Source organism: Notamacropus eugenii, chromosome 5 (assembly GCF_028372415.1).
Source record: "Notamacropus eugenii isolate mMacEug1 chromosome 5, mMacEug1.pri_v2, whole genome shotgun sequence".
Classification (NCBI taxonomy): domain Eukaryota; kingdom Metazoa; phylum Chordata; class Mammalia; order Diprotodontia; family Macropodidae; genus Notamacropus; species Notamacropus eugenii.
In genome coordinates this window covers 76,369,581-76,394,671 of record NC_092876.1, presented here as the reverse complement: position 1 = coordinate 76,394,671, position 25,091 = coordinate 76,369,581, and the positions used below count along the sequence as shown (strand labels likewise).

General features: G+C 41.1%; 1 protein-coding gene across 7 annotated transcripts in view; it reads right to left on the bottom strand.

The window, feature by feature from the left end:
• SCMH1 (Scm polycomb group protein homolog 1) overlaps positions 1-25,091 on the bottom strand; it is a 179,038-nt gene that overhangs the window by 10,830 nt on the left and 143,117 nt on the right. For all 7 annotated transcript variants that reach the window (XM_072609776.1, XM_072609778.1, XM_072609779.1 and 4 more), the window contains 4 exons: positions 17,870-18,102; positions 13,164-13,290; positions 10,297-10,497; positions 8,238-8,423 (listed from right to left, as the gene is read on the bottom strand). In XM_072609776.1, coding sequence (XP_072465877.1) covers positions 8,238-8,423; positions 10,297-10,497; positions 13,164-13,290; positions 17,870-18,102 — 747 coding nt within the window. The remainder of the gene's footprint in view (positions 1-8,237; positions 8,424-10,296; positions 10,498-13,163; positions 13,291-17,869; positions 18,103-25,091) is intronic.

Here is a 25,091-nt window from a genome sequence, read left to right as displayed (position 1 = left end):
CCTGACTCTAATTCCAGCGTTCTTTCCATGGTGCCACTTTGCTTCTCTAGCTCCACTACATACTACCTATGACTCTGGACATTTTCTTGCTCTGGGTCTCAGCTTCCTCTTTTGTGAAATGAAAGGACTGGAATGGAATGATCCCTACAGTCCCTGCCAGCTCTAAATGCTAAGATTTTATAATTCCCATATTCTATCTATATTCATTACTATTGCTATTTTTGCTAGTAACATTTAGAGATTCAGATGGAGGTTTGGAGTTTTCTTTAGCAATCAATGAATCCAAAGTGCCCCAAAATGCATGCTCCGAGTCTTTCTTGAGCTGACCTGGGGGCTATTGATGACTGCATCTTAATAATTACCCACAAACTCCCTATGTATCTCTAATATCATGACTGCAGATTCACCAAAATACTGCTATAAAAGGGAGAGGTAATGTGGTTTAACAGAAAAGAACCCAGGACTCAGAAGAACTGGGATTTAATCCCATTGTCTATCACGTACTACCTACTTACCATTCAGCAATAAATATTCATTAGGAAATTTTTGTAGAAAGGCACTGAAAGAAAAAAGACATGATCTTTTCCCTCATGGAACTTACAATCTAGTCAACTTGAGGAAGTCATAAGATCTGTGAGTCTCATCTATAAAATGGGCAATAACTATTATTACTTCATAGAGTTGTTCTGAACATGAAATGAGACGCCAGTAAAGTACTTCGTAAGCTGTAAAATTCTACATAGATGAATTACTATTACATAGGGCAGGTCCATTTTAGACTCTACACAAGGGGGTCTGTATCTGAAGTACTGTGTTAAGGTAACTGCACAGTACAAATACTAAGGAGAATGTAAGGCCCTACTAGATTTTAATTGATACACACATAATATGCCTAATATATCAAAGTACGCATACTCCACCTACCAACCTCTTGTCCACCATTGCTTCTCACAAAAGGGGCCCAGGACTGTCTCTGCCCTACAGCTGATGTTCCTGAGACAATGACTCACCTACTGTTCCACACTGAGATATGGAGCGCCAGGGTCAATTGACACGCTCTGAGCCCTAGCTTTGCACCCTTTTGTACTCACTCTAATACTGCCAAGTAGCTAGCTAGGGGTAACTAAAATTAGTTCAATTCCTGTCTATAGTTCAATGTGTTCTAAGGAGCAAGATTTCTGTAATAAAAAATGCATGCATATTCCAACCTGTATAAAGGACTACCCCTTCTTTTACCTTAAAAGCAGCCAGTCCCCTGGGGTACTACAAAGTTCTACTATTCTCTGTACTAATGGAGTGAAGAGGTCCCTGTTAGATCTGTACTTGCCAGTAACCTAGTCTGTGTCTGACCCTAGGCCTGTGCCCATTAGCATGGCTGTCCCAGTATAAAATATACCTAAATCTGCTTTTGGAAAGAAGGCAGAATTTTTATCAATACTATAAAGCAACTGAGGCTCAGTTTGCCAGGAAGACTCATTGATGTGACCAATGTTAAGATTCAAGCACTTTAATTTTTTTTTCTGAAATGGTGCTACCTTTTTTTTTTTTTTTTTTTTGGTATTCTACCTGAGTGTACAGGGGGATACTGCCTTTGAACAAGAGAGTGACTTAAGGAAATCCAACCATGGACCAATATTTTCTCTTGTGTCCCAGCAGAGGGCACCAAATCCAAGTAAACAGCAAAACCAGTTTGTGAAGGACAACTTCTCTGTCTTTTCCAGTAGAGACTAGTTATTGTGTAGAGATTGGACATACAAATCTAAACTCTGTGGAGGGTGGACATCAGGTGAGAATGCTGATGATCAGGTGCCTAACTTGCTAATGGACACAATTCTGAGCAAGTGTTAATCTCCCCTTCCCTTTGAAATTGACTGGTTCTACAAACTTGATAGATCCACAACAAAACCAGCTTTGTACCCTTCTTTGGAAGAGATTTCAAGGCAAAGCAGTGAGGAAAGACTTACGGGTATAGAGGACTCAAACTAGAGTCATCCTGAGCAGTGAACAGAAATCTGAATACAGAACAACAAACACAACTCGAGATTTTTTGGTAGCATTTTGAGGTTTACAAAATGTTCTTATAACCACCCTATGAGATAGGTAGCACAAATTATCCCTATTTTATAGGTGAAGAAAGCAAGATTGAAGTTAAGAGATGTGCTCACCTAGTTAGTTAAGTGTTGAAGTTGACTTGACCCCAGGTCTCCAAACCCAGCCCTGTTTCTACTATCATAGGCTGCTATCACTGGGCAGAGTGCTACCACTATCTGCAAGGGCAGAGGCCTCTGTGATTTGAAGCACTTTAGGATACTGAGGGTGTGAGTGCCTGTATATAGTATGCACTTAATTGCTTTTTGTTGAATGGTATTGAAAAGAACAATTTTCAGCAAAAATCATTTTAAGAGAGATGCTGACAAAATAGTTTTATCCAGAAGACATCAGGCAGGATACTGAGGGGTCTGAAAAACTTGTCACAGGAAGAAGACACTAGAGACAATGAGCCTCAAGAAGACTGAAGGAAGACTTGGACTTGTGATTTCATTGGGCTAAGTAAGTCCTTGTGAGGAAAACTCCCTCTGTTAATGTATATCAGAACCTCCTGGCAATTTATAGTCTTAGGTGCTAATCATAAAATGGCTATAATAGTATCGGTGATACCTAGCTGTGCTACTGTGAAGCTCTAATGAGATAATGCACATGAAGCCCTTTGCAAACCTTCAAGCACTCAACAGAACCATTTACTCTCACCTTAGGCAGAACAAACACTGGACCTGTGATTTCACTTGTACAAGGAGCTTCTAGGTGAGCAATCTCCCTTTCTAGGTCAGCGCTGGTTGCCTGGGACACTGAGAGGTTAAATGACTTTCCCGTGGTCAGGACACAGCCAGGAAGTATCAGAAAGGGAACTTGAACTCCAGTCCCCCTGGCTTGAAGGCCAGCTCTCATCCACTTCCACCTGAAACTTTTTTCAGGTTAGTTATTATATAACTTGAAGAGAATGATGATCAGTATTAGGAATGACAGCCTCCTGCTTTTAGTCATTGCTGTGACCAGGGCTTAGCAGAGTTCCTTGCAAAGGACCCTATCTACCTACAGCAGGCACTCCACAGATACTGGAGCACTGGCTGGTGGCCCTTAATCTGGGGCAAATCCCAGTAGAGGCAGCATGGGAAAGGTGCCCTTTCCTTCACCTCCACCTCCATCCACTTGACTGAAGAATTCTTCTATTAGAGAGGTGGGTTTGGCTCCCAGGACCAGATGAGAAGGCGGCTCTGCAACTTTTTCTGGGCCCTCAGCCTGTCTTTTCTTGGATATTGGTACACCTCATACTGGTAAAGAAGCAGACTTCCATTTTGGGACTTAGACCCAGAAAGGTTACATAAGATGCAACTGAAGTAATGAGGTGGTTTTGTCAATAAATATGCATTCTAAAAGATGCAGCATGGCATATAGTAGAAGAAGTCCTGGATATGAGACCAAAAGAAGCTCAAAGCCCTGCTCTGCTTCTCACTACACATATGATCTTGAATAAGACATTGAAGTTCTCTCAGCCACAATTTCTTCTTGTAAAATTAAAGAGCTGTACTAGAAAGAGGACCTTTAAGGTTCCTACCTCTAATCCTGTGATCCAAATGAAAACTATCCCTTTCAAAGGAATTCACTTAAGAGGTCCTTTAGAAACCACAGAATCTCAGAGTTGGAAAGGATAGCAAGGTCAATGCCTAACTGAACAAGAATTCCTTCTTTAATGTCCCCAACAAGTGAAGTTAACTGGAAACTCAATTACTTCCTGAGATAGTCCATTCTTCTCTGGGGTAGCTCTAATTTTCAGGAAGTTTTTTTTTCCTATCAAGCCAAAAATCTGCCTCTCTTCAACTCCCCTGTGTTGGTCCTAGTTCTTTGTGGGGCCTCTTCTACATTACAACCCTGCACATACTTAAGCACAGATATCATGCTCTTACCTCCTCTTATCTCCAAATTCCTTAAACTAGTCCTTATATGGCATGTTCTCTAGTCTTCTTGTCATCCTAGCCATTCTCCTCTGGAAATGCTCCAGCACAGCAATATTCTCTCCAAAAGATCTGCTTGTTCATCCATTAACAGAGGACAATGGGACTATCACCTTCATCACTCTGGACATGGTGTCTCCAATTTATATGTTTTGGACGATAGTAGCATGACTAGAATTAATGTGTAACCACTAAGATGACTGTTTTGACGGGGACAATATCTAATATAAATTCTGTTCTCATTACTTTTAATTACACAGTATCTCCTGGAACCAATTGCTCCCACTGCTCTAGTGCCTTCAGGTTTACCAAATATGTTTCTGGAAGGGAGGCTGGAACATTATTATTATCTTTATTTTACAGATAAGGAAGCTGAGGCTCAGAGAGAGTAAGTTCTGCTTCATCAGGGCCAATTTTCCACTTCAAATTCCTATGTGGTTGTTTTTCCCCATCATTACAATGCCTCAGATAATGTGTTTGGTGTAAAAGTTGCTCCAGGCTTCACAAAGTGTTAAGGATACTATGAAAGGCCCAAGCACACAGGGAAAGGTCAGTCATTTGTCCAGGAAGGGAAGTCTATATTTGGACATTATGAGCTAACAAAAAAGCCAAGTTATAAACCAAGGAACATTTTTTTCTGCCACAAAATCCTCAAATCCTAAAATGAAAATGATGAAAAAGAATGATAGCAGTGAGGATCATGACATATAAATATGTTGGTGTTGACCTAGGAATTTGTAGGACTTTTCTAGATGAGAGAAGATATGGGTGAAGTTAATATGTTACTGTTAAAGATTTTTATGTTTCTATCTTGGAAGCTCATAAATGTGGGAAGGCACCGAACAATACAATATAAAATTTTAGAGCTGGAGGAGACCTTAGAGATTTTCTAGTCTAGTCCCCCCATTTTATAAATGGGGAAACTGAAGTCCTTGAAGGCAAATGATTTGCCCCAAGGTTGTATTATAGCTAATCAATGACAAAGCTGAGACTAGAACCAAGGTCTTTTGATTTCCATGTAGATCCATTCCCTACATTACATTGCCTTCCAAACAAAAGCAATGTTGAAAAACTAAAGGGTGGGAGGGAGAATGGCAAGTAGAATCAAAGAAAGGAAAAAGGAACAAAATTAAAATTCAGAACAGAGAATTCTGTCCTCTGGGGAAAAAAAACCTTCTTATATTGCCAAGCTATGGGTAAACTTGTATCCACATTACAGTTCACAGGGGATTGTCTCAAAGGAAAGTCTTTGCACTAATCAGACTAGAGGCAGCACACGCATATACACTATGTATATCTCTCTCTCTCTCACACACACACACACACACACACACACACACACACACACACACACACACACACACACACACACACACACAGGTACTCACTTCTGAGCTTCCACTTGGATGGCGGCCAAGAAAATGCCATCACTGAAAGGACTGAGAGTCAGGTTTGCTTGGATAGTAGGGAGGTAGAAGAGAAAGAGAAGTATATGCTCAGTGGTTTCAACTCTTAATAAGAATCTGGTCAATGTATGAAACTAACTCTAACAGCTTTCAATGATTTTTATGAAATGAGTCATTATAAATTTAATATGATACCTGTGAGAGAAAATGAAAAATTACAGACATATACAAGTTATTTTAAAACTCTAGAAGTATTACACGAAAACCTTTGGCAGTAGGGTCTCAAGATATAGTATGATAGTTATTTCCTATCAGTTGCTATAGGATCTCAGTACCTTGACAAGAAAACCCCTTAGAAATTCTCTTGGGAATCATACCTGATGATATCCAGACAGAGATGGGGTAGAAAATTTTGTGTCAGGAGACAAATGAATGGTCTCTTTTATCTGAAAGGAACCTTGGAAATCCCTGTCCTAGGAAGGCTAGGACCAAATGCAGAGCCAGGTATACATCAGGCTGGGTAATTTTAGCACTATAGATAATAACTGTTCTAAGACACCTCAGAACGCCTAATGTCATCTCTTCTGAAAAGTGGCCCTTGATTCCCTGACCCAGAAGTGATTTCTTTCTTTGTGGCACTCATAGAACTTTTCCTCACTCTTCTTCCATTTTCATCTCTGCTTTGTTATAATTAACTGTCTGTAACTTATTATACATTACTCCCCTCTGCACACTTCATAGTCCAGTCAAACTGGCCTCTCTTTGTTTCTCACACATGGCACTCCATCTCCTACCCTCTGGTCTTCACATTGGCTAGAATGTACTCCTGGAATATACTCCTTGTTCCCCTCTGCCCATCTTTAAGATGAGACTTATGCCTTCACTTATGTGAAGCCTCTTCTCATCTCCCAACTGTTGGTGTCCTCCATCCCTAACTATCATGTACTAATTTTGTATTTATTCTGTATACACACGTATATATATGCGTGTGTATGTAGGTATGTGTGTGTGTAAATATGTGTGTATGTATGTTGTCTTCCCCTATGAAATTTAAGCTCCTTAGAGAGCATGAATTGTTTCATTTTTTTTGGTACCTACCTAGTACACAGTCTGGCACATAGCAGAGACCTGAGAATGCTTGTTGATTGATTGATCTCATCTCCCCTTTTAAAAATGTGACCTCCATCAGGGCAGAAAATCATGTTTTATTCTCTTTTGTATCCCATAAAGCACCTAGGCTCAGGGCTTTGTACATAATCAGTATCCAGTAAGTATTTATTAAATGAATAACGTTCAATTAGCCAGAAAGCCAGAAGGATTCAAAAATCCCTCAAAACCTCCTCATCTATTTGTACTGTTATGAATGCCATGTGTAATCCTGTAGAAGTATCAGTTCCTCAGTACAGGTGATTGGAGACTGGCCTCAAGAAAATGGAATTTCCCAAATGGAAATGGCCAGGCAAATACTAGACACAGTTTACATTCCAAGGTGTGCTGATATTTCATTGACAAGGGAGCCTTGAGAGTATCACTTTTTATCAAGATATGCTTTTGGAAGACTAAAGATAGGATCCCATTTTACCAGTTCAGCTCAGCCTTTATGGAGGCAGGTCACTTTTCTGTAGGAAGCATGGTCAGAACAGATCTTTCTGCTCCCTCTTGATTCTGATGCTAGAGAAATGCTTCTTCATACTAGCAGTGAAGTAAAGGAGAAACTGATGAGAAAACATATCCTTCCACTTCAAAGAAAGGAAACAATGAAGAACCAAAGGAATGGCTAAAGTGGCAAGACAAATGACCTTGCTCTCCTATAAAGCACTGGAAAGTCAGAAGCCCTTTCTCCCAATGCATACTCAGGTGGGAAGGACACTCCAAGAAACTTGTGAAGGATCTTACCTCTTTTCTGAATAAGATGAGCTCAATGCTTTCAGAGTTCTGGCTTCCTTCTGAGTGGTTCAATATGTGAGGCCTCAGAGTGGAGCAGTCTAGCCCCCGCCTTCTCGGACCTTTCTGAGATGTGCTTAGTCACTTAGGCGGCCACGTGGCACATGCTTCCCTGCTATGAGTCTGGTAGGTTAACTTTAAAAAATGATTTTCCAGCCCAGTCAAAGATAGTAGGAGCATGAACTGGCTTGCATAAAGTATTGAAGTGAAGGATGTTTATTTGGTATGTGCCAAAAGAAACACAGGACAGCCAGTCATTAGGGAATAAGTTTCTCAATGTGTATTCTGAGACTAAATTTCCCTGTTGGAGAGAAGTCTCCATTCTAGTTCACAGCTGCCAAAATTGAGACAGGAATGAAATAACTTCAGTGGCTTAAAAAAAGAAGAATTGCGATTTCCCAGATTCTCAGCATGGGGTTCAATGAGTCACCTATCTGGGCCTATACAGACCCAGAGGTAACAAGGTGTAGCCCAAAGAGTTGAGAAGATTAAAGTCCAGAAGAAAGCAAAAGATGGGATGAGACTTAACCCCCCAGACATGGCAACAGTAAAGAGACAGAGAGAAAGGCCTGACATGGAGTCAGCAAACCTAGGTTCGGGTCCCAGCTTGGCAACATAATAGCTCTGTGAGCTTCAGCAAGTCACTTACCCTTCTGGGGCCTTAGTGTTCTCTGTAAAATGAGGGGGTTGGATTAGATGATCTGTAAGACCCCTCCCTTCCAGCTCTGTGATTATTCTGTGATCTGCCCCTAGAAAGCAAAGCTCTTCTCTAGGCACAGGGGCCCCATAACTCTGCCAACCCAGGGCTGCCTCCAGCCTCCTGACTCCTTCCACCATCCCGCGGTCTCTCCAGGCCTAGGCCCATCCCAGCTCCTACCTGGTAGGTACCTGTCGTGGTCGTACTCAGTGGTGGACAGTGGCATGTGATTCTGCGTGAAGGGCTGGTTGCCGAACAGGTTGCTACTCCGGAGGTTTCGGCACAGCTTCTCCAGGAAGCGAAGGACGAAGGTAATGCTGTTGACCGCTGGCAGGTTGAGGGTATGCTGCTCCCGGTCAAATACAGCTACAGAGTTAAGCAAACACGGCAGAACACATAAGCCCCATGGTGTAGAAGGAGCTGGGGCCGCACTGCTGCCAACGCCTGCCTTTCAGTGTCACCTGGTTAAACAAAGGCGAGTCAGTGCCACTGATATCCACCCTCCTGGTGGGCTTTGATCTGGGGGGGCCTCCTGATCCTGAGTTCCTGGATTTGTGATAATGGGAAGAGTCAGGACAGGTCTGTTACACCCAGGGCTGCAAACCAATCTACCCAGCCTAGCTGAAAATAACGACGAATATATCTGGTCCTCCATCAGCTGGATTGAGCCTCAAGGGAAAAAAAAAATCTGTTCTTTAGGGAGCTGTCTGTACAAGTATCACTCAGAAGATAAGACATACTGCAGGGAGGAGGAGATAATACACAAAACCAGAAGGAACTACAGAAATTTCCAGTACTGATTGTTAAAAAAAGGCTCATTTCTATAGCACTTAAAGGTTGATTAAGAGTTTTATCACAATAACCCTAAGAGTTACGGAATGAAAATATTCTATGATCATGTCCATTTTACAGATGAGCAAACTGAGGCACAAGGCAGCAGAATGACTTGTCTGTGGTCACAGAGCTAGCTTGGCAGGAGTGGAGGGGGCTGCAGTCCAGTGGGAAGAGTACTGGGTTTGTAGTCAAAGAGAAGGGCTCAAAATCCAGCTCTGCCATGTCTAGTCATGTGTTCTTGGGCCAGCCCCTTCACCTCTTAGTATTCTCTATAAAACAGGGACAACAACACTTTTATTACTTACTGCCTGGTGCTACTATGGGAATCAAATGAGATGAAACACATAAAGCTGTACATAAATGTAGGTTATAATTGTTGTTAAGAGTCAGAACTCAAACCCTGGTCTTATTCTCAAACCAGTACTTTTGCTATTACCTCATGTTACTACTGGGTGCCCAGTGCCTGGGCAGTCTAATGGGCTTGTGTTCTGGTGTTTGCTAAGTGGTGTCTAGACACTGATGGCTCTGCTAAGTATTGGTGAGGGCTAAAAGTTGCTGTCGACTGGGGAGAGAAAAGGAGATGAGGGGAGGCTGAGTGGGTATTGAGAAGGCAAAGATAGTGTCTCCCCTTACTGTTAGTCATCAGAGCTGCTAAAGAGGAAAGAAAAGAGGAGCTGGAGATCTGGGGGATAAGCTTTGGGAAAACCAAGGTGAAATTAATTAAGAGGTTTTATGATATTGATTCAGGTGCTAAAGTGAGTCCATAGCAGGAAAAAAGAAGGAATTACTTTGCTCTTCTTAGCACAGGACACAGACCCTCTTGTGCCTAGGAAGAACTCTGCTTAAGGAGAATAAGAATCCAGCAAAGCAAGGTGAGAGGTATTACAGTCTTCTGAGGGGGGGACAGGAAATTCCCAAGCGACCTGGAGAAATTCCCCTGCTAATCCTCATTTCTGGAGAAATCTTCAAAGTGATATATTTATATATGAACAGACAAGACTAACAGTCACTGAAGCACTCTTGGCAGGTGAAAGTGGGCTAAATGGAGGGAGAACATAAGCCTCTTTTAGGGGCCTATTCACCTGATCCATGGAATGAGCCATCACTGTACTGGCCCTGCAGCTGGCAAAAAGGTTCATGAGTATGGCCAAGGGAGATCTGGGGAGCTTGGTGCTCCTGAGTGAGAAAAGAAAGAAACAAACCCAGGCAAGGACCCTCCTCCCTACAACCACCCCACCTCCTGAGGAACCTTTTCCTACTTTTCTGAGAGTTAAGAGGTGAGGCAGAAAGAGAGATACAACAGGAAGGAAAACCCTGCCCCTCTAGCTGCCTAGGGCCCTGGCCATGCCTGTACAGTGAGGAAGGGCAAGGCTAGGGCCCCAGGCAGCTGGGAGAGGGTGCTTACCTGAGATGACCTCCCCGCCATGGCCTTGCTTGAGGAAACTGAAGACGGTCTTCTGGTGGTAAGCACAGTCAATACAGGCCTGTACTGCCTGCTGCAGCACCACTGAGGCCCGTGCTGGCCCAAAGTGGTCAGGCAGCTGCTGGACCTTCTTTTTGTCCAAGTGGGGGCCAGTGCTGCCATTCTTGTTCAAGTAGATGCAAACTGCAGGAGAAAGAGAAGCTGTTGGACTCAGACAGACCTCAGAGAATACAGAGTTCTACTACCTTCACTTCTAGCTCCTCAGCCCTAACATATGCATGCCCAGTGCAATACTGCAGAAGATGGGGAGGGGGGCAGGGGTGGAGTAGGGAGGAGCAAAGGAAGCATGTACCCAGCTGTTATTGGCCTGGCTATATGATCAAAAGTTCTGGGAATAATGCCTACTGGGGAAAATGATGCTGTCAAAAAGCCAGGGCCCAAAACAACAGTTATCTTTCTTGTACTGAAAACAAAATGCTAACAATTTCCCAAATGTGCATTCTTAAACATCCTTCCTGTCCTTCTCTCCATGTATTCTTCCTATCTCTTGATCACTGTCTTTTTCCTCACACTGTATCTATTGGTCTGACTTTCCACTTCCTGATAAAGAGTGTGGAAGGCTAGGAGTGGGGGAGGAAGTGAGGGGAGAACACCAAAGCATCAGGGATGGGGTGAAGAGGTAAGCTGAGTGCGAGAAGAGTGGAGTTGAAAGGTCCGTTCCTCCCTTGACCTACAATCACTTGCTGAAAGGGTCACAGAGAGCGCTGGTAAAAGGACCAAGGGCCTCTTAGACTTCTCGCTCAAACAGTCATCGTTCCTCTCTGAGACAAGAACTTGGGCAATGGGCTGAAATCTACTGTGACAGTGCACAAAAGCCACTCGTTCTTTTAATCACAAGTGCAGTTATACAGAAAAAGGTTAGAAAAACATTTGGATAAACAGAAAATTCAAATTCTGTCTTCTTTTCTGGTACATTACTTTCATGTATCTTTTTTTTTTTTTAATACTTGATCCTCAAAAGCTGAAAGTGGCCCTGGCCTTTCTGGACCCTGAAGTCGACCTGCCTGCTTACTGGCATATTGGCCAGGAGAGAAAAATAAAAATAAAATAAATTTTAAAAAATGACAGGGAAGATTCTGGATTTGTTAATTAGGACTGCTTCTGCCCTTGTACTGGTCATGCTATTCCAGAGCACCCAGTCTTATCCCCTAGCACTGAACCAAGGTGGCACACCAAGGAGGAGGAGGCAGGAGGCCAGCTCAGCAGAGCTCTTCTTCAGTCTTTTGGAACTCAAATCAGGTCAGTGACACTCTCAGGGCGTCCCAATGGTAAGCATTAATGCTTACTCAGCTTCTTGCCTTTCTAAAACAAGCCCAAAGAATCTGCCGATCCTACCACTTTCCAAAAGCAGGAGTGAAGGGTCTGGGAACTGTTATCTAACACTTTTTCTCCAGCTTCATCAGCTTATGAATGATAGCAAGAACAGGGTCGGATTCAGATCTGGCCTCAGACATTCACTAACTATTTGATCCTGAGCAAGGCACTTCACCCTGTTGGCCTGTATGCCTCAGTTTCCTTATCTATAAAGTAAGTTGGAGAAGGGAATGGCAAGCCATGCCAGTATCTCTGCCAAGAAAACCCCAAATGGGGTCACAAAAGGTCAGAAACAACTGAAATGACTAAACAACAAAATCCACTCTCAATAAGAACCTGACACCACGGAAAACATTCAAAAGACTGTGATCACCTCTGAAGGCAATTTTAAAAGGAGTTCCAAAATGATTTTCTGCAATGGCAACTTTATTGGAATGAGCTTGTAGCCTTTGAGAATGACTTTTTTGAAGGGCATCTTATTTGAATATACATTCTTGTATACTTGTTAAAAAATTAGTCATATTACTTGATACCTTCTCAGCTGAGTTTTTTTCAGCATATCTCCAAAAGCTAGCAGAGAACCACCTTGGCCTAGAGTGTGCACTTAATAAATGTTGATTGAATTGAACTGAGTTTATTTTACACTATCCTCTTTCATGAGTACCATTTTCCAGAGCAGTAGTACTATTTGCCGCTCCTGCTTTCTCTGCCTTTGTGTCTTCCTTGCAGGTTCTCTCCCATGCTTTGAAAGCATTTCATCCATATCTCTGCTTATGAAGTTCTTTATCTTCCGTCAAGGCCCAGTTAAGATACTATCTCCTTCCAGAAGTTTCCTAAATCCTCCCAAATTAAATTGATGTCTTCTTTCTACTCAGAATTTTTTAGAGGATGCTGTTCTTATCTCTCAATCTTATCACTCTACCTTAGTCACAAACTTCTCTGTGTACATAATGCATTTGTCTTATTAGACTGTAAGTTTCTTGAGGGTATGTGTTGCTTCCCATTTTTGTATTCTCAGTGGTAAGTACAGGGCACTGCATATAGTAGCTATTTAATGAATATTTGTTGGACGGACACATGTGTTGGGAAAAATCTCTGGTGTCCCCACAACTCATGGAACCTCTTGAGATTTCTTAGGTCTTAGAGATGTTTTAGTACAGGTAACACAAAAGATTTACCTCTTATAGAAGCATTTTGGACCCCAACTGGTTCAAAGCTCAAAGAAGCCACAGAATCCCACATTAGAGCCCAGCCATGCTTTTGTTCAATCCCTTCATATTCTAGAGAAGAAAACTTCCCCTCAGAGAGGGGAAGTAATTCAGCTGAGGTCACATGATGCGTGACCATGGCAATCCTAGATCTTCAGACAGACTCCCAGGACAGTGCTCTTGTGACGACCTCAGATATTAGGTTAAATATTAGTGCAGAAAAAGGCACTGGCTTTGGGACGTTTGGTCTGTAATTGGGTCTTTTACCTGTAGGGGCCTGCATTGCTGAGCTGGGGATAGTAGCAGCATCCTGGGGCACAGTGCTGGTGTCTGGTTCAGGGGTACTGGTGGTTGGCGAGGTGGGTGCTGGGTTTAACAAAGTCCGAGGTTTTCGCTGCCAAAACAGATGGAGAAAAGTTTGCCAATTATATGTATTAGTGTGTCTCTTTCTCTCTTTATCCCAAGCATTTACTCTCCTGCCAGACTGTAAATTCTTTGAGGCTGCAGATCATATTTTATACTTCCGAATTCTCTATAGAACCTTACAAATGGTAGCTATACAATAAATATTTGTTTGAATGAAGAAACAAACAAATGAACAAGAATCCTCTCCTTCCATCCCTGTCCATGAAGCCAGAGTTTAGCTAACCCCAACACTGTCATAGTGAAGGTGAACCTGGAACATACTTCTCCGATACTGCATAGTGAGGTCCTCACCACCACTCGCCTAGACCATGAAGCTGTAACTCTAGCAAAAGCCTACTGCTATTTGCTCCTCTCCTGTGCTCTCTCCCTTCCACTCCACCTTTCACAAACCATCAGATTAGTTCATGTTGCTCCTCTATTCAAAAATATTCAGTGTCTCCTGGTGGTTGCTGATTAATGTTCAAATGCCTTGCCTGGCATTCAAAGCCCTTCACAATTTGGTCCTACCTTCCCTCTCTAGCCTTACCTCATAATATCCTAAAACTGTTATACTCCAATTAAAATGAATGTAGCTTTCAATCTACTGCCTTCATTCCAATGTCTATGATGCCTACAGTGTCCTTCCACTCTCTTTCTTTGTTTCTTGAAATCCAACCTAAATCCTAGTTCCTTCAACAATCCTTTCCTAATCCCCCATAAATATGACTTTTCCCTTCAAATATTACATACCACTTTGCTTCATACTTTTCTTCATACTTCCTGAACAGGGAAGAGTTCAAATCTTATCTTTGCATCTGTCTAACACCTAGTTACAAAGTTCTGCAAAGTCCATTCACTGAAATGAATGGTGAAAATCCATCCCCTCTACTTCCCTAGACACATGCATATGTAATCATATGATTAGAGAATTAGAGTTGGTAGCAACTTTGGAGGCCATCCAAGTCCAACCCCCTCATGTTGCAGATGAAGAAACTGATGCCCAGAGAAGTTAGGTGACTTGCCCAGGGTCACATGGCTGTGTTGCCTTTTACCACCCCTCTTCCAAACTTCACCATTTCTGTGGAAGGCAGCACATTTTTCCCATTCTCTCAGCTTCAAAACCTTGTTATTATCTCTGACTTCTTTTCTCTCACCTCAATGTATCCAATCAGCTGCTAAATACTGCTGTTTATAATTCTACAGTATCTCCCACATTCAACCCTTTCTTTCTATTCACATAGCTACCATCTTAGCTGGATTTTTCCAACTCTCCTAATCAGCCTCCTTGACTCAAATCTCTTTACTCTAGTGTCTCCCTAAACTGCTACTGAAATAATTTTCCTTAGTCACAGATTTGACTATAGCACTACCTTACCCTCTCAATTTTAGTGGCTTACTAGTGCCTCTAGAACAGAATAGACACTCCTCTATTTAGCTTTAAAAACCCTTTACAACTTGGTCCCAACCCTTCTTTCCAGACTTATTGTACACTATTCTCTACCAAGTACTGTCTGTTCTGGGTAGACTGGCTTTCTCTGTTCCTCATATACAAACACAAAAATCTCACTTCCAATCTCCTGTGCCTAGAATGTGCTCCTTTATTACCTCTGCTTCACAGAGTTCCTGTCCTTCAGATGCAGCTAAAACACCACCTTTTACATGAAGCCTGTCCTGATCTCCCCAGCTCCTACTGCTCTCTTTCTCAAAGTACCTTAAACTGCTTTGAATTTATTCTGTATACACTTAGATGTGTACTTGTCTTCTTCCCCATTAGAATGTAACCTCCTTGTGGGCAAGGATTGTTTCATTCATTGTTTATGTATCCCCAGCCTCTAGCACAGTGCCCAGTACATAGCAGGTGGCTAATAAATGCTTGTTGACTGACTGAAACATACTGAGGATAGAAACATAAAGCAGTTTGGACTTCAATCCAATACTATAAAAAGTCATACTACTATAGGAAGACTTTCTGGAGTTGGGGAACTCTGAAAGATGACAGATGACAGAAAGCTCCTTTCTGAAACTCTTTTCCAAAAGATAGTCACCTGAAAAGAACACTGCTTCCCAAATGGCCCAGGCACATTCTGTTAGTAGCGTGCAAAGTGAACTGACAGATCCTCTGCCTTCGGAGGAGTTTACCATTTATAAAAGATGGGAGGAACTCAAAAAGGTGAACAAGCACACCCACAAGTATAAAACAGCATGAAGTACACACGCTACACAGGTCTTAGCATGTTCTTTGTATTGTTACTCATACAGGATAGTTTAGTATGTAGTACATAGTATGCATTATATGGTATAGTTATAAGTGAAAACAATGAAGAGCACTTTATAAACATTATCCTATCTGATTTTTATAGTATGTTTATAAGGCAGGTAGTGCAAGTTTTAACAAGTTTAACTCTCACAGTGAGCAGAGAAGAGAACAAAGGCTCAGGGACGTTTAATCACTCGGTCAAGGTCACAGAGACCATGAGTATTCGTGACTGGGAATGGAATCAGGTCTTCTGAACCCAAGTTGCCATGTTCCTCCCACCCCCCAATATATCACATTGCCTCTGAATATCAGAATAAGTAGCGGGTAGGAGAAAAGACAAGAGGGAATAACTAATTCCTCTTGTGAACTAAAGAAAGCCTTGGGAAGAAATGAGTCTTCTAGAAATTCCTGGATAATAAGAAGGAAGCTGGGCAAGCTGGGAAGTGTGCATGGTATATAGAAAGAGGGGAAAAAAGTAGCTAGGATCAGTGGGTAAGGACAACTCTATCAGGGCAAGGGAAAAAAAGGAGCCCTGGTGAGGGGTTGAGAATGCATCATCCAATTCCAAAAGACTTATGATGAAAAATGCTAACCATGTCCAGAAGAAGAATGCAGAGTCTAAATGCAGATTGAAACGTACTATTTTCACTTTTTTGTTTTTTGCTTTTTTCTTTCTTGTGATTTTTCTCTTTTGTTCTGATTTTTCTCTTACAACATGACTAATGTGGAAATATATTTAACATGATTGTACATGTATAACCTATATCAGATTGTCTGCTGCCTTGGGAAAGAGGAGGAGAGGTAGGGAGGGAGAAAAATTTGGAACTCAAAATGTTTTTTACAAAAATGAGTGTTGAAAACTATCTTTACACATAGTTGAGAGAAAAACACTATTAAAATGTGGAAAAAAAGAGAAAAAAAAAAGCAGAATGCACCATCCAACTGTAGATATACCAGGCAGCAAAATAACTGTTCAGGGTATTCAGAATTACAGATAGGGGTCAGAAAAGTAAGTAGGCAAAGCAGTGAAAAGATGGCTGTGGTAAATGAAACAGGAATAATCCATGCGTACACTAGGAATAGAGAGGAAGAGGCATAGGTGGATAATGTTTTCTGAGTTTTCTTAGCTCAAAAATGAATATTTATTGAATGAATGACTCAATGTATGAATAAAATATAGGAAAACATAATAGATTTTAGTAACAGACTGGATATTAAAAATGAAGGAAAAGAAGAGTTAACAACAAAGTTTCTTCCTTGCAAGGTGGGTGAAAGTGAAGCACAATACAATATATATTTGGACAATTAGTTCACTGAGTCTTGTATCTGTGAAGCTCTATGCCTACTGCACTGAGGTACAAAAAGTTCTATCAGATATAGGTTCTGGCTTTAAGTAACTGAAAGAAGTTCAGTAGAAGGGAAGAAAGGCACAACAGAGGGCTTTCTAATAGCTTTATTCTTAGAATATAATTCAGAGTTAGTGAAGAAATCCTATACCTAGGTTAAGAGGGAATGAACTAAAAGAAAATGTATAGAGCGTGGCAATAGAAACCGGTTATCAGTCCCACATAGGTGGTTCCAGTTTCTATGAAATAGATGAGCTTACTCGGAGTCTGGAGAAAATACAAGAGGAAAGCCCTGGGAGCCCCAGTGGTTGGCAGGACGTAGGTAGTGAAGAGGCCTTTAAAATCCTATAATACCACTTTATCTTTAACCAATGTGAATTAAGTGCCTTTAGATGAGAGAAGGGAAGGGAAGAGAAGGAAGATAAGGACAGTCAGTGTTTTTAACAAGTGGCCTAGCCTGGAATCATCCCAGGAAGATGGAAAGGCTCAGCAGCCTTTGCTTCCCAGTCAGGATAGCAGTCTGTCTTAGGAGACTTGAAAGAGGGAACATGTAGCAGAAAGGATAGATATATGCCACCTTTCTACCTCTTGCACATGCTTAGAGGCTTCTGATCATGCACTGACAAAAAGCAACTAATATCATCTCAGGAAATATGAATTATGCCCAAAATTCAAGAGTTAAAACCCAGGAGATTATCATTCCCCACCATCTCCAATAGTGGATCAAGTTGGCACTATAAAAAACAATTCCAACCATGTTAATTAAATTCAACAAGCATCTCCTGTGTTCAAGACCTTGAACAAAGCACAAGGCAGTTCTTTTAAAAGACAGAGGGACTGAATGCATTTCTCCCTTCCCAAAACAGTCACACAAGAATATCTCCCCCCATTCCATTCTCTCCCCAATCCCAACTCTACACACTTGCCAAGGGTACGTGATAACACAACCCATTTTGCTTGCCTACCTTACTGCCAGGCTTAGGTCCCCTCTTCTTTGGGAATTTCAAAGGTTCCACTGACTTGGATGGGGTAGAGATGGGGTGGTGAATCAGAGTCTTAGGTGTTCGGCCTCGCTTCTTGCCTGGTTTGCGGCCCCTTTGCCCTGGCTGATGCCCCAAGACAGCTTTGGTGCCACTGTGCATGCTGGGTTTCTCAGCACTTGCGTCAGAGGTGGGAAAAGGGTTCTTTGGAATCACAACTGCAAGAAAAAGACTACGTCACCCCCTCTTCTTGAATGCTACAACTCCCATGCCTGCTGACAAATTAAGACCCTGTCATTCCTGTAAGAGATGATAATAAGAACCTCTATCCAAACAGAAAAGACCTCCACACTTCTTCCTTGCAAAAATTCTCATAACTCAAGAAAGCAAATCCATCAGGATCTACTGAACCCTTTGGGCAGGCTCCACTCAGGCTTTTACAAGTCTCAGATAGCTTGGGAATACTGTTCTTGTTCTCCCCTGTTCCTGCCTTTCCAAGGTGCCTAGTAATTTTTGACTGGTGCATTTCAGGCTCTGCCTTTGCCTTCATCTCAAAGGTGAAGCAAAAGTTGCACCTACACCTTGATTTTCTCACCTACAAAATGAGAAAGTGGAATAGATCAATTCTAAGGCCCGTTCCAAAACTTACAGTCTATGGATCCACATTAAAATACTCAAAAAATTCACAATTTCATCCATGTTGGTAATTCCTCCACTGCTACAGATCACCATACATCCCTCCAGTGCCTTAGTGGATGTTTTCGTTCGATGCTGTTGCCAAAAGCCTTCTGGTGATGAACCTTTCTGGTCCATACAGAATCAGCCTCAAACCAGCCACTGGCAGCAGTTTGTGCTTTGCTGGTACTGCCTTTGAAAACCCAGTAACTTCCATAATATGATGAGATATTAGAGAAGGACTGTGATGGAGATTCAAGTCTATAGGTAAGGGAAAAAACTGTACTTGGTCTTTACATAGGAGTATCCCCCACAGCCTCATTTCATACTATAAGAAAGTATATTTTGCTAATGCACTTTGGTCAGGTTCTCTCAATTTAAGTGTGTATATTCTTCTGGGAAGCTGGTCAGCGCTTTGCTTGGTCCTCAGAATCCCAAACTTTCCCTCCTTGTTGCATTTCCTAATCTACTAAATTAGATGGGTGCGCAAAAAGTGTCACCTTTGACTAATGATGAAAAATTGTTAGGAGTACAAGGTTGCACTATTTGACCTGAGTAGTAGACTATGATGGAGCAGCAAACCAGGCAACCCCAGTCTTTCCCCCAAATCGGCTTATGAATGGCTCACATGCCAATTATTAGCACAGAAAGCACCCAAACCAACAGAGATTACCTTTAATGCTAATTAAAAAACTTTAATAAATGGATTTTCCATATACCCAATTGGGAGGCTTCAAGAGTTTTGTAGTTCTTCCCATTTGGAAGGCTTATCTGACAAGTGTTGGGCAGGTTGTCAGGAAACCTAGATCTATATGATCTTGGGAAAAGAACAATAAGTTTGCAGGTGAAAACCCTTGGTTTGAGTCTTTGCTCTACCAGGTACCCTTCACCTCATCCAATCTTTTTTATAACCTGAAAAATAAGATCATCAATAATCATGGTAATGATAATACAGTGTTCTTTCTCATGGAGATTAAAGGTGATTATCTAGGTAAAACACATTCTAAACTAGGAAGCAGGATATAAATATTTCTTGCTCCTCTTCATCTCTACCCTCTTTGTTTGGTTGAGACAACTTTCTCAGTCCATTCTGATTATGGTTGATCAATAACTACCATTTGCTTCACTGACAATCAGCACTGGGCTAGGTACAAAAAAGGTAGTGATAGTGCTTGCCTCTTAGCAGCTATTTCTCTCCTGGGCCTTCATTTAGGCCAACAGTCCAGCTCAAGGTAAGCTAGCTCTTGGTTCTTTGCAATCTCAAGCTTGTTTGTAAATTTTGGCCTGCTATAGCCCAATCCTAGGAATAGAACAGAGAAGGACATAGGACTCAGTGGAAGATGGCTAGGAATTTAGAAGAAGACAAATGAGCAGGAGTGTGACAGAAATCAAAGGAAAGAAAGCAATTAAGTCCATTAAGTTTTCCAGACTCAACTTTGTACCTGTCCTAAGGCCCAAACCTACTCCTGGCAGCTAAGCATAACTCATGTGACTGAGATGGCCACAGGAATTCAACACAAAGATGCTTCTCCTGGTCTGGAAAGGGAAGTAAGAAGGCCCGAGGATTAGAATTGTCTTTATTGAATGTGCTCAAATAAAATGAGTGCGGGTAATTCACACCTTCTCAGAAGAGGGGACAGAAAAGGACGTAGATAGGAAAACCAAGTATGGGAAGAGCCTAACAGAATGACAGAAGTATACTGGATACAGGATAAACTATTACAATAGCTCATTCCGGTACAGAATGGGCCTTGCTACCTCTAGCTAATCTCCTGATTACCCATATACCATCCCGTACTTTGCACATAATCAGTACTAATTATGCCTCTAAGAAGGAGCAGAAAAAGGACTGGGGAAGGAGTTAGCTAGAAAGAATGCAGAGAAGTAGTCTGTGGATTAATCTAATAGTGATTTTCCAGCACTAGTATTGCTACTCTAAGTCACATTTCTGTATTGCTTTAAAGTTGACAGAAGAAGGCTTTTCCTCAATACATACAGGTGATGAAGGTGAGATTCAGAGATGTGAGGTGAGACTCACCCATGAGAGAGCCAGGTCCAGTCCTTTTGTTTCCTTTTCCTTGTACTATGCTGTAAACCTAAATTCCAGAGAGATATTCCTCCACCACTGATGGTAGGGAACATCCTCTTTCCAAGGCATTTTCAAATGGATCAATTTGAAAAAACAAAATAAAACCCTTTCCCCACCAAGAAAAAAAATTTTTTGCAAACACTGAGAAAGCTTTTGGTTCAATACTTTAACTGTTAAAGTGTAACACCCCTGCCCTACTGTTGTCTCTAGAAGGTTTGGCTGATAGGTAGTGTCCATAGGAGGTATGCATATATGTTCAGTTCTACAACTTCTTAATCAAACTTTCAGTATTATTCCTGGAAATTCCTGTGTCTTGCATTTCAGTTAAGCCCTCTTGTTTTAAAGGGGGATGAAGTGAAGGTCTTGCAAACAAGAATCTAAATATACTTCATTAATACAGAGCCAGTCCTTGAGGAATGCACACTCCCAATAAGAGGCTATTTCTCTTGTGTTTCTTAAACGAGAGACGGTGGAGGAAGGAACCAGCGGGACGGCAGCTGCGACTACAGAACTGGGGGAGGGAGGAGCAGACCCACTTCAGGGGCCCCAGGGCCAGGGTCATCTCTAATAATACATGCATGTTGGCTGTAATAGTTACAGTTTCAAAATCTTCTTTTCTCCTCCGAAGTACTGGAATCTCAGGAGTTCTAAGACTGAAATCTGGTGGCTAGGGTAAGGTTTTTTAAAAGTCTCCAGCTGTGGGATTGGTCCTCTGCTAGCACATGTCAGTACATATCTCAGATGGTCCAAGAGCCTGGCATTCTAGAAAAAAATGTGTGAGAAACATGGCAGCTTACACAATCACATAAGCCACAGTAGAAGAGCCTTTAAATGGTCACATGGGCTATCTAGTCCAAACCTTCCCTGAAAATGGATCCCTGCTACAACATTCTGGTCAAGTGCTCATCTGCTCACTGTCTAAAGCCTTCTTCTCAGTGAGGAGGAGCCTACTCTTTTCTGAAGCTGCCCATTTCACTCAGGGCAGCACTTCCTGTTAAGACTAATTCTGCCTCTTTGCAATTTCTGACTAACGATCCTAGTTCTGCCTTAGGAAGCCCAACCCAACAGCTCTACTCCCTTTTCCACATGACAGCCCTCCAAATACTTAGAAAATGCTGTCATGCTCCCTAATCATCTCTTCTTAAGACTAAACATCTGTAGTTCCTTCAGTTGACCCTCATGTGGCCTTTTACCAACTGTTCCTCTGGACCATCTCCATCTTACACACATCCTTCCTAAAATACGGCACTAAGACCTGAACATATATTCCAGATAGTAGCAGACCACAGACCTGAATGCTCTGCTTCTTTGAATGCTGCCTTAAGTCACCTTAGCTTTCTTGGCTACTAGATTACACTGTTGGGTCATATCAGTAACATGCAGTCCACTAAAAGTCCCAATCTTTTTCAAACAAACTGCTGTCTAGTCAAGCCTTATTCTTGGGAAGTGATTTTTTTTAAACCCAAGTGTAATATGTTAATTTATCCCTATTAAATCTCATCTTATTCAGTTCAGCCCAGTGTTTCAACCTGTTTAGATCCCTTAGAATCCTATCACCTAATGTATTTACTACTCCCCCTAAAATCTATGGCTTATAAACATGACAAACATACCATTTGTTCATTCGTCAACTTGTAAAAATGCTGAACACTAGAGGGCTAAGTAGAGATCCCTGGGGATTAGAGACTTCTTTCCAAAATTACATCAAACCATTAACGACTATTTTTTAGGCCCAATCATTCAACCAAATCCAAATCCAATTAGCTGGACTACTGTCTGGACCAAATCTCTATTTTATTTTTATTGTAATGGTGTCTTTTTCCCCACTTAATAGTATTTTATTTTTTCCAATTACATGTAAAGACAGTTTTCAACATTCATTTTTATAAGATTTTGAGTTATAAATTTTTCTCCCTTCATTCCCCCATCCCTAAGACATCAAGCAATCTGATATAGGTTATACATGTACAATAATGTTAAAACATATTTCCACTTTAGTCATGTTGTAAAAGAGGAATCAGAACAAAAGGGAAAAACCACGAGAAAGAAAAAACAACAAAAAAGTGAAAATGCTCTGCTTCAATATGCATTCAGACTCCATAGTTCTTTCTCTAGATGCAGACAACATTTTGGAATTGTGGTTGACCATTGTATTGCTGAGAAGAGCTAAATCTGTCATAGCTGATCATCACACAATGTTGCTGTTACTGTGTACAATGCTCTGGTTCTGCCCACTTTCACTCAGCATCAGTTCATGTAAGTTTTCCAGGTTTTTCTGAAATCTGCCTGCTCATATTTCTTATAGTATAATAATATTCCATTACATTCGTATCCCACAACTTGTTTAGCCATTCCCTAGTTGATGGGCATCCTCTCAATTTCCAATTCTTTGCCACCACAAAAAGAGTTACTATAAATATTTTTGTACATGTGGGTCCTTTTCCCTTTTTTATGATCTCTGGGATACAGACCTAGTAGTGGTATTGCTGCATCAAAAGGTATGTACAGTTTTGTAGCCCTTTGGGTATAGTTTCATATTGCTCTCCAGAATGGTTGGACCAGTTCACAACTTCAACAACAATGCATTACAGTTCCAATTTTCCCACATCTTCTCCAATATCTATCATTTTCCTTTCCTGTCATTTAAGCCAATCTGATAGGTATACCTATATACCTATCTGATACCTCAGAGTTGTTTTGATTTGCATTTCTGCAATCAATAGTGATTTAGAGTATTTTTTCATATGACTATAGATAGCTTTAATTTCATCTGAAAACCACTTGTTCATATCCTTTGACCATTTATCACTTGAGAATGACTTGTATTCTTATAAATTTAACTCAGTTCTCTATATAGTTGAGAAATTATAGTTCACATCTCTTTACCTTTGCCACAAGAATAGCATGAGAGACTTTGTCAAATGCTCTATTCAATTCTAGGTAAATTATATCTCTGCATTCTTCTGATCTAGCAGTCTAATTATCCTGTTAAAAAAGGAGATAAAGTTAGACTGGCATGACCTGCTTAAAAAATTTTTTTTATTCTGAATTTAATAAATACCAAATAAAATGGACATATCCTGATTCAGAGAACTTATGGGTCTCTATTATAGATGGCTTGCTTTTTAAGTATGTAAGTTGAACCTGTAGCTTTAAAAGCTATCCTGCTGCTTGTCTATGCTTCTTTTTGGCCTTCCTTCTGTTTTCTTCTCTGGGTCTAAAAAATGGCCTGTTCCTGATGAAATCATGTTGGCTTTTTTCTATTACGTTCATTACCCATATCTTTAATATGATGTTTTATAACTCTGTCAGGAACTGAAGTCCTCAGATGGTACTGAACAAAAACTGATTATGATGTTGATAGAATCCACTACCAACAATGATAGAGAGTTGATCAAATCCTGAGACTGTCTCTTTCCTTGGCATGGAAACCTGACACAAGTGCTCTTCTGCTTGTTGGGAGCCCAGATGCATTTTTCTTACATATCATACTCTGTGGCCTCCATTAGCTACAGTATAGGTCTGGACTTGACTAGATTGTACTAGTACAACCCTGGCTTTGCAGAATCACTGATGGTCTAGAGAATGAATCCTCAGAAGAAGTATGTATGTTCTCAACACACTAAAATCTAAAGTGCTGTTTATGTTCCAATTTTCTTCCTGATTTCTAATCGTCATGCCAAACTACCAAGAATATCTCCACTGGGATGCTGTCCAGTAGGCATACCAAATTAAATAAGTAAAAAACCAAACATCACCCCCTCCCCCCAGAAAAAGTTTCTCCTATTTTTCCTGTTTTTCTCAAAGATACCACCATTTTACTAATCCTCAAATCTTAAAGAGTCATCTTCTTTAGTCCATGAAGATTTATCTTAACTCCTTTGTCAAAAGGCAATGTGGTATAGTACAAAGAGGTCTGGATTTAGAGCCAAAGGCCTTGGACAAAAATCCCAGCCCCAACAATTACCATCTATGTAACCTCTGGCAACTTAAACTCTTTGGACCTCAGTTTTCTTATCTATAAAATAAGAAGGCTGGAATAGATGATCTCTAAAGGTACCTTCTAGTTCTACGACTAAGGGATTATGATACTATAATCTATACTAGGAAAGTTAGCAGTTTCATATTTCCTTGTAAGTGATGAAACTTCTAAAGACACCTTTATAAAGAAGGCTTCTCATGTTTACCGTTGATTATTTTTGTTGTCACCACCCAAAGATAGAAGAGATGAGTCAGAAGATCTAAGTGTGAATCTTGGGTCTGGCTACTTAACACCTGAGTGATTTTGGACAAGGCAGTTTACCCCTCTGAGCCTCGATTTCCTTACGTTGAATGCAGTTGGACCAAATAATCTATAAGGTACCTTCCAGCTTTAAGTCCCACGATCTAAAGTCTTCCCTTAAAATCTCAATGAGTTTAGTCTATAGCTCCTGTTAACTACCT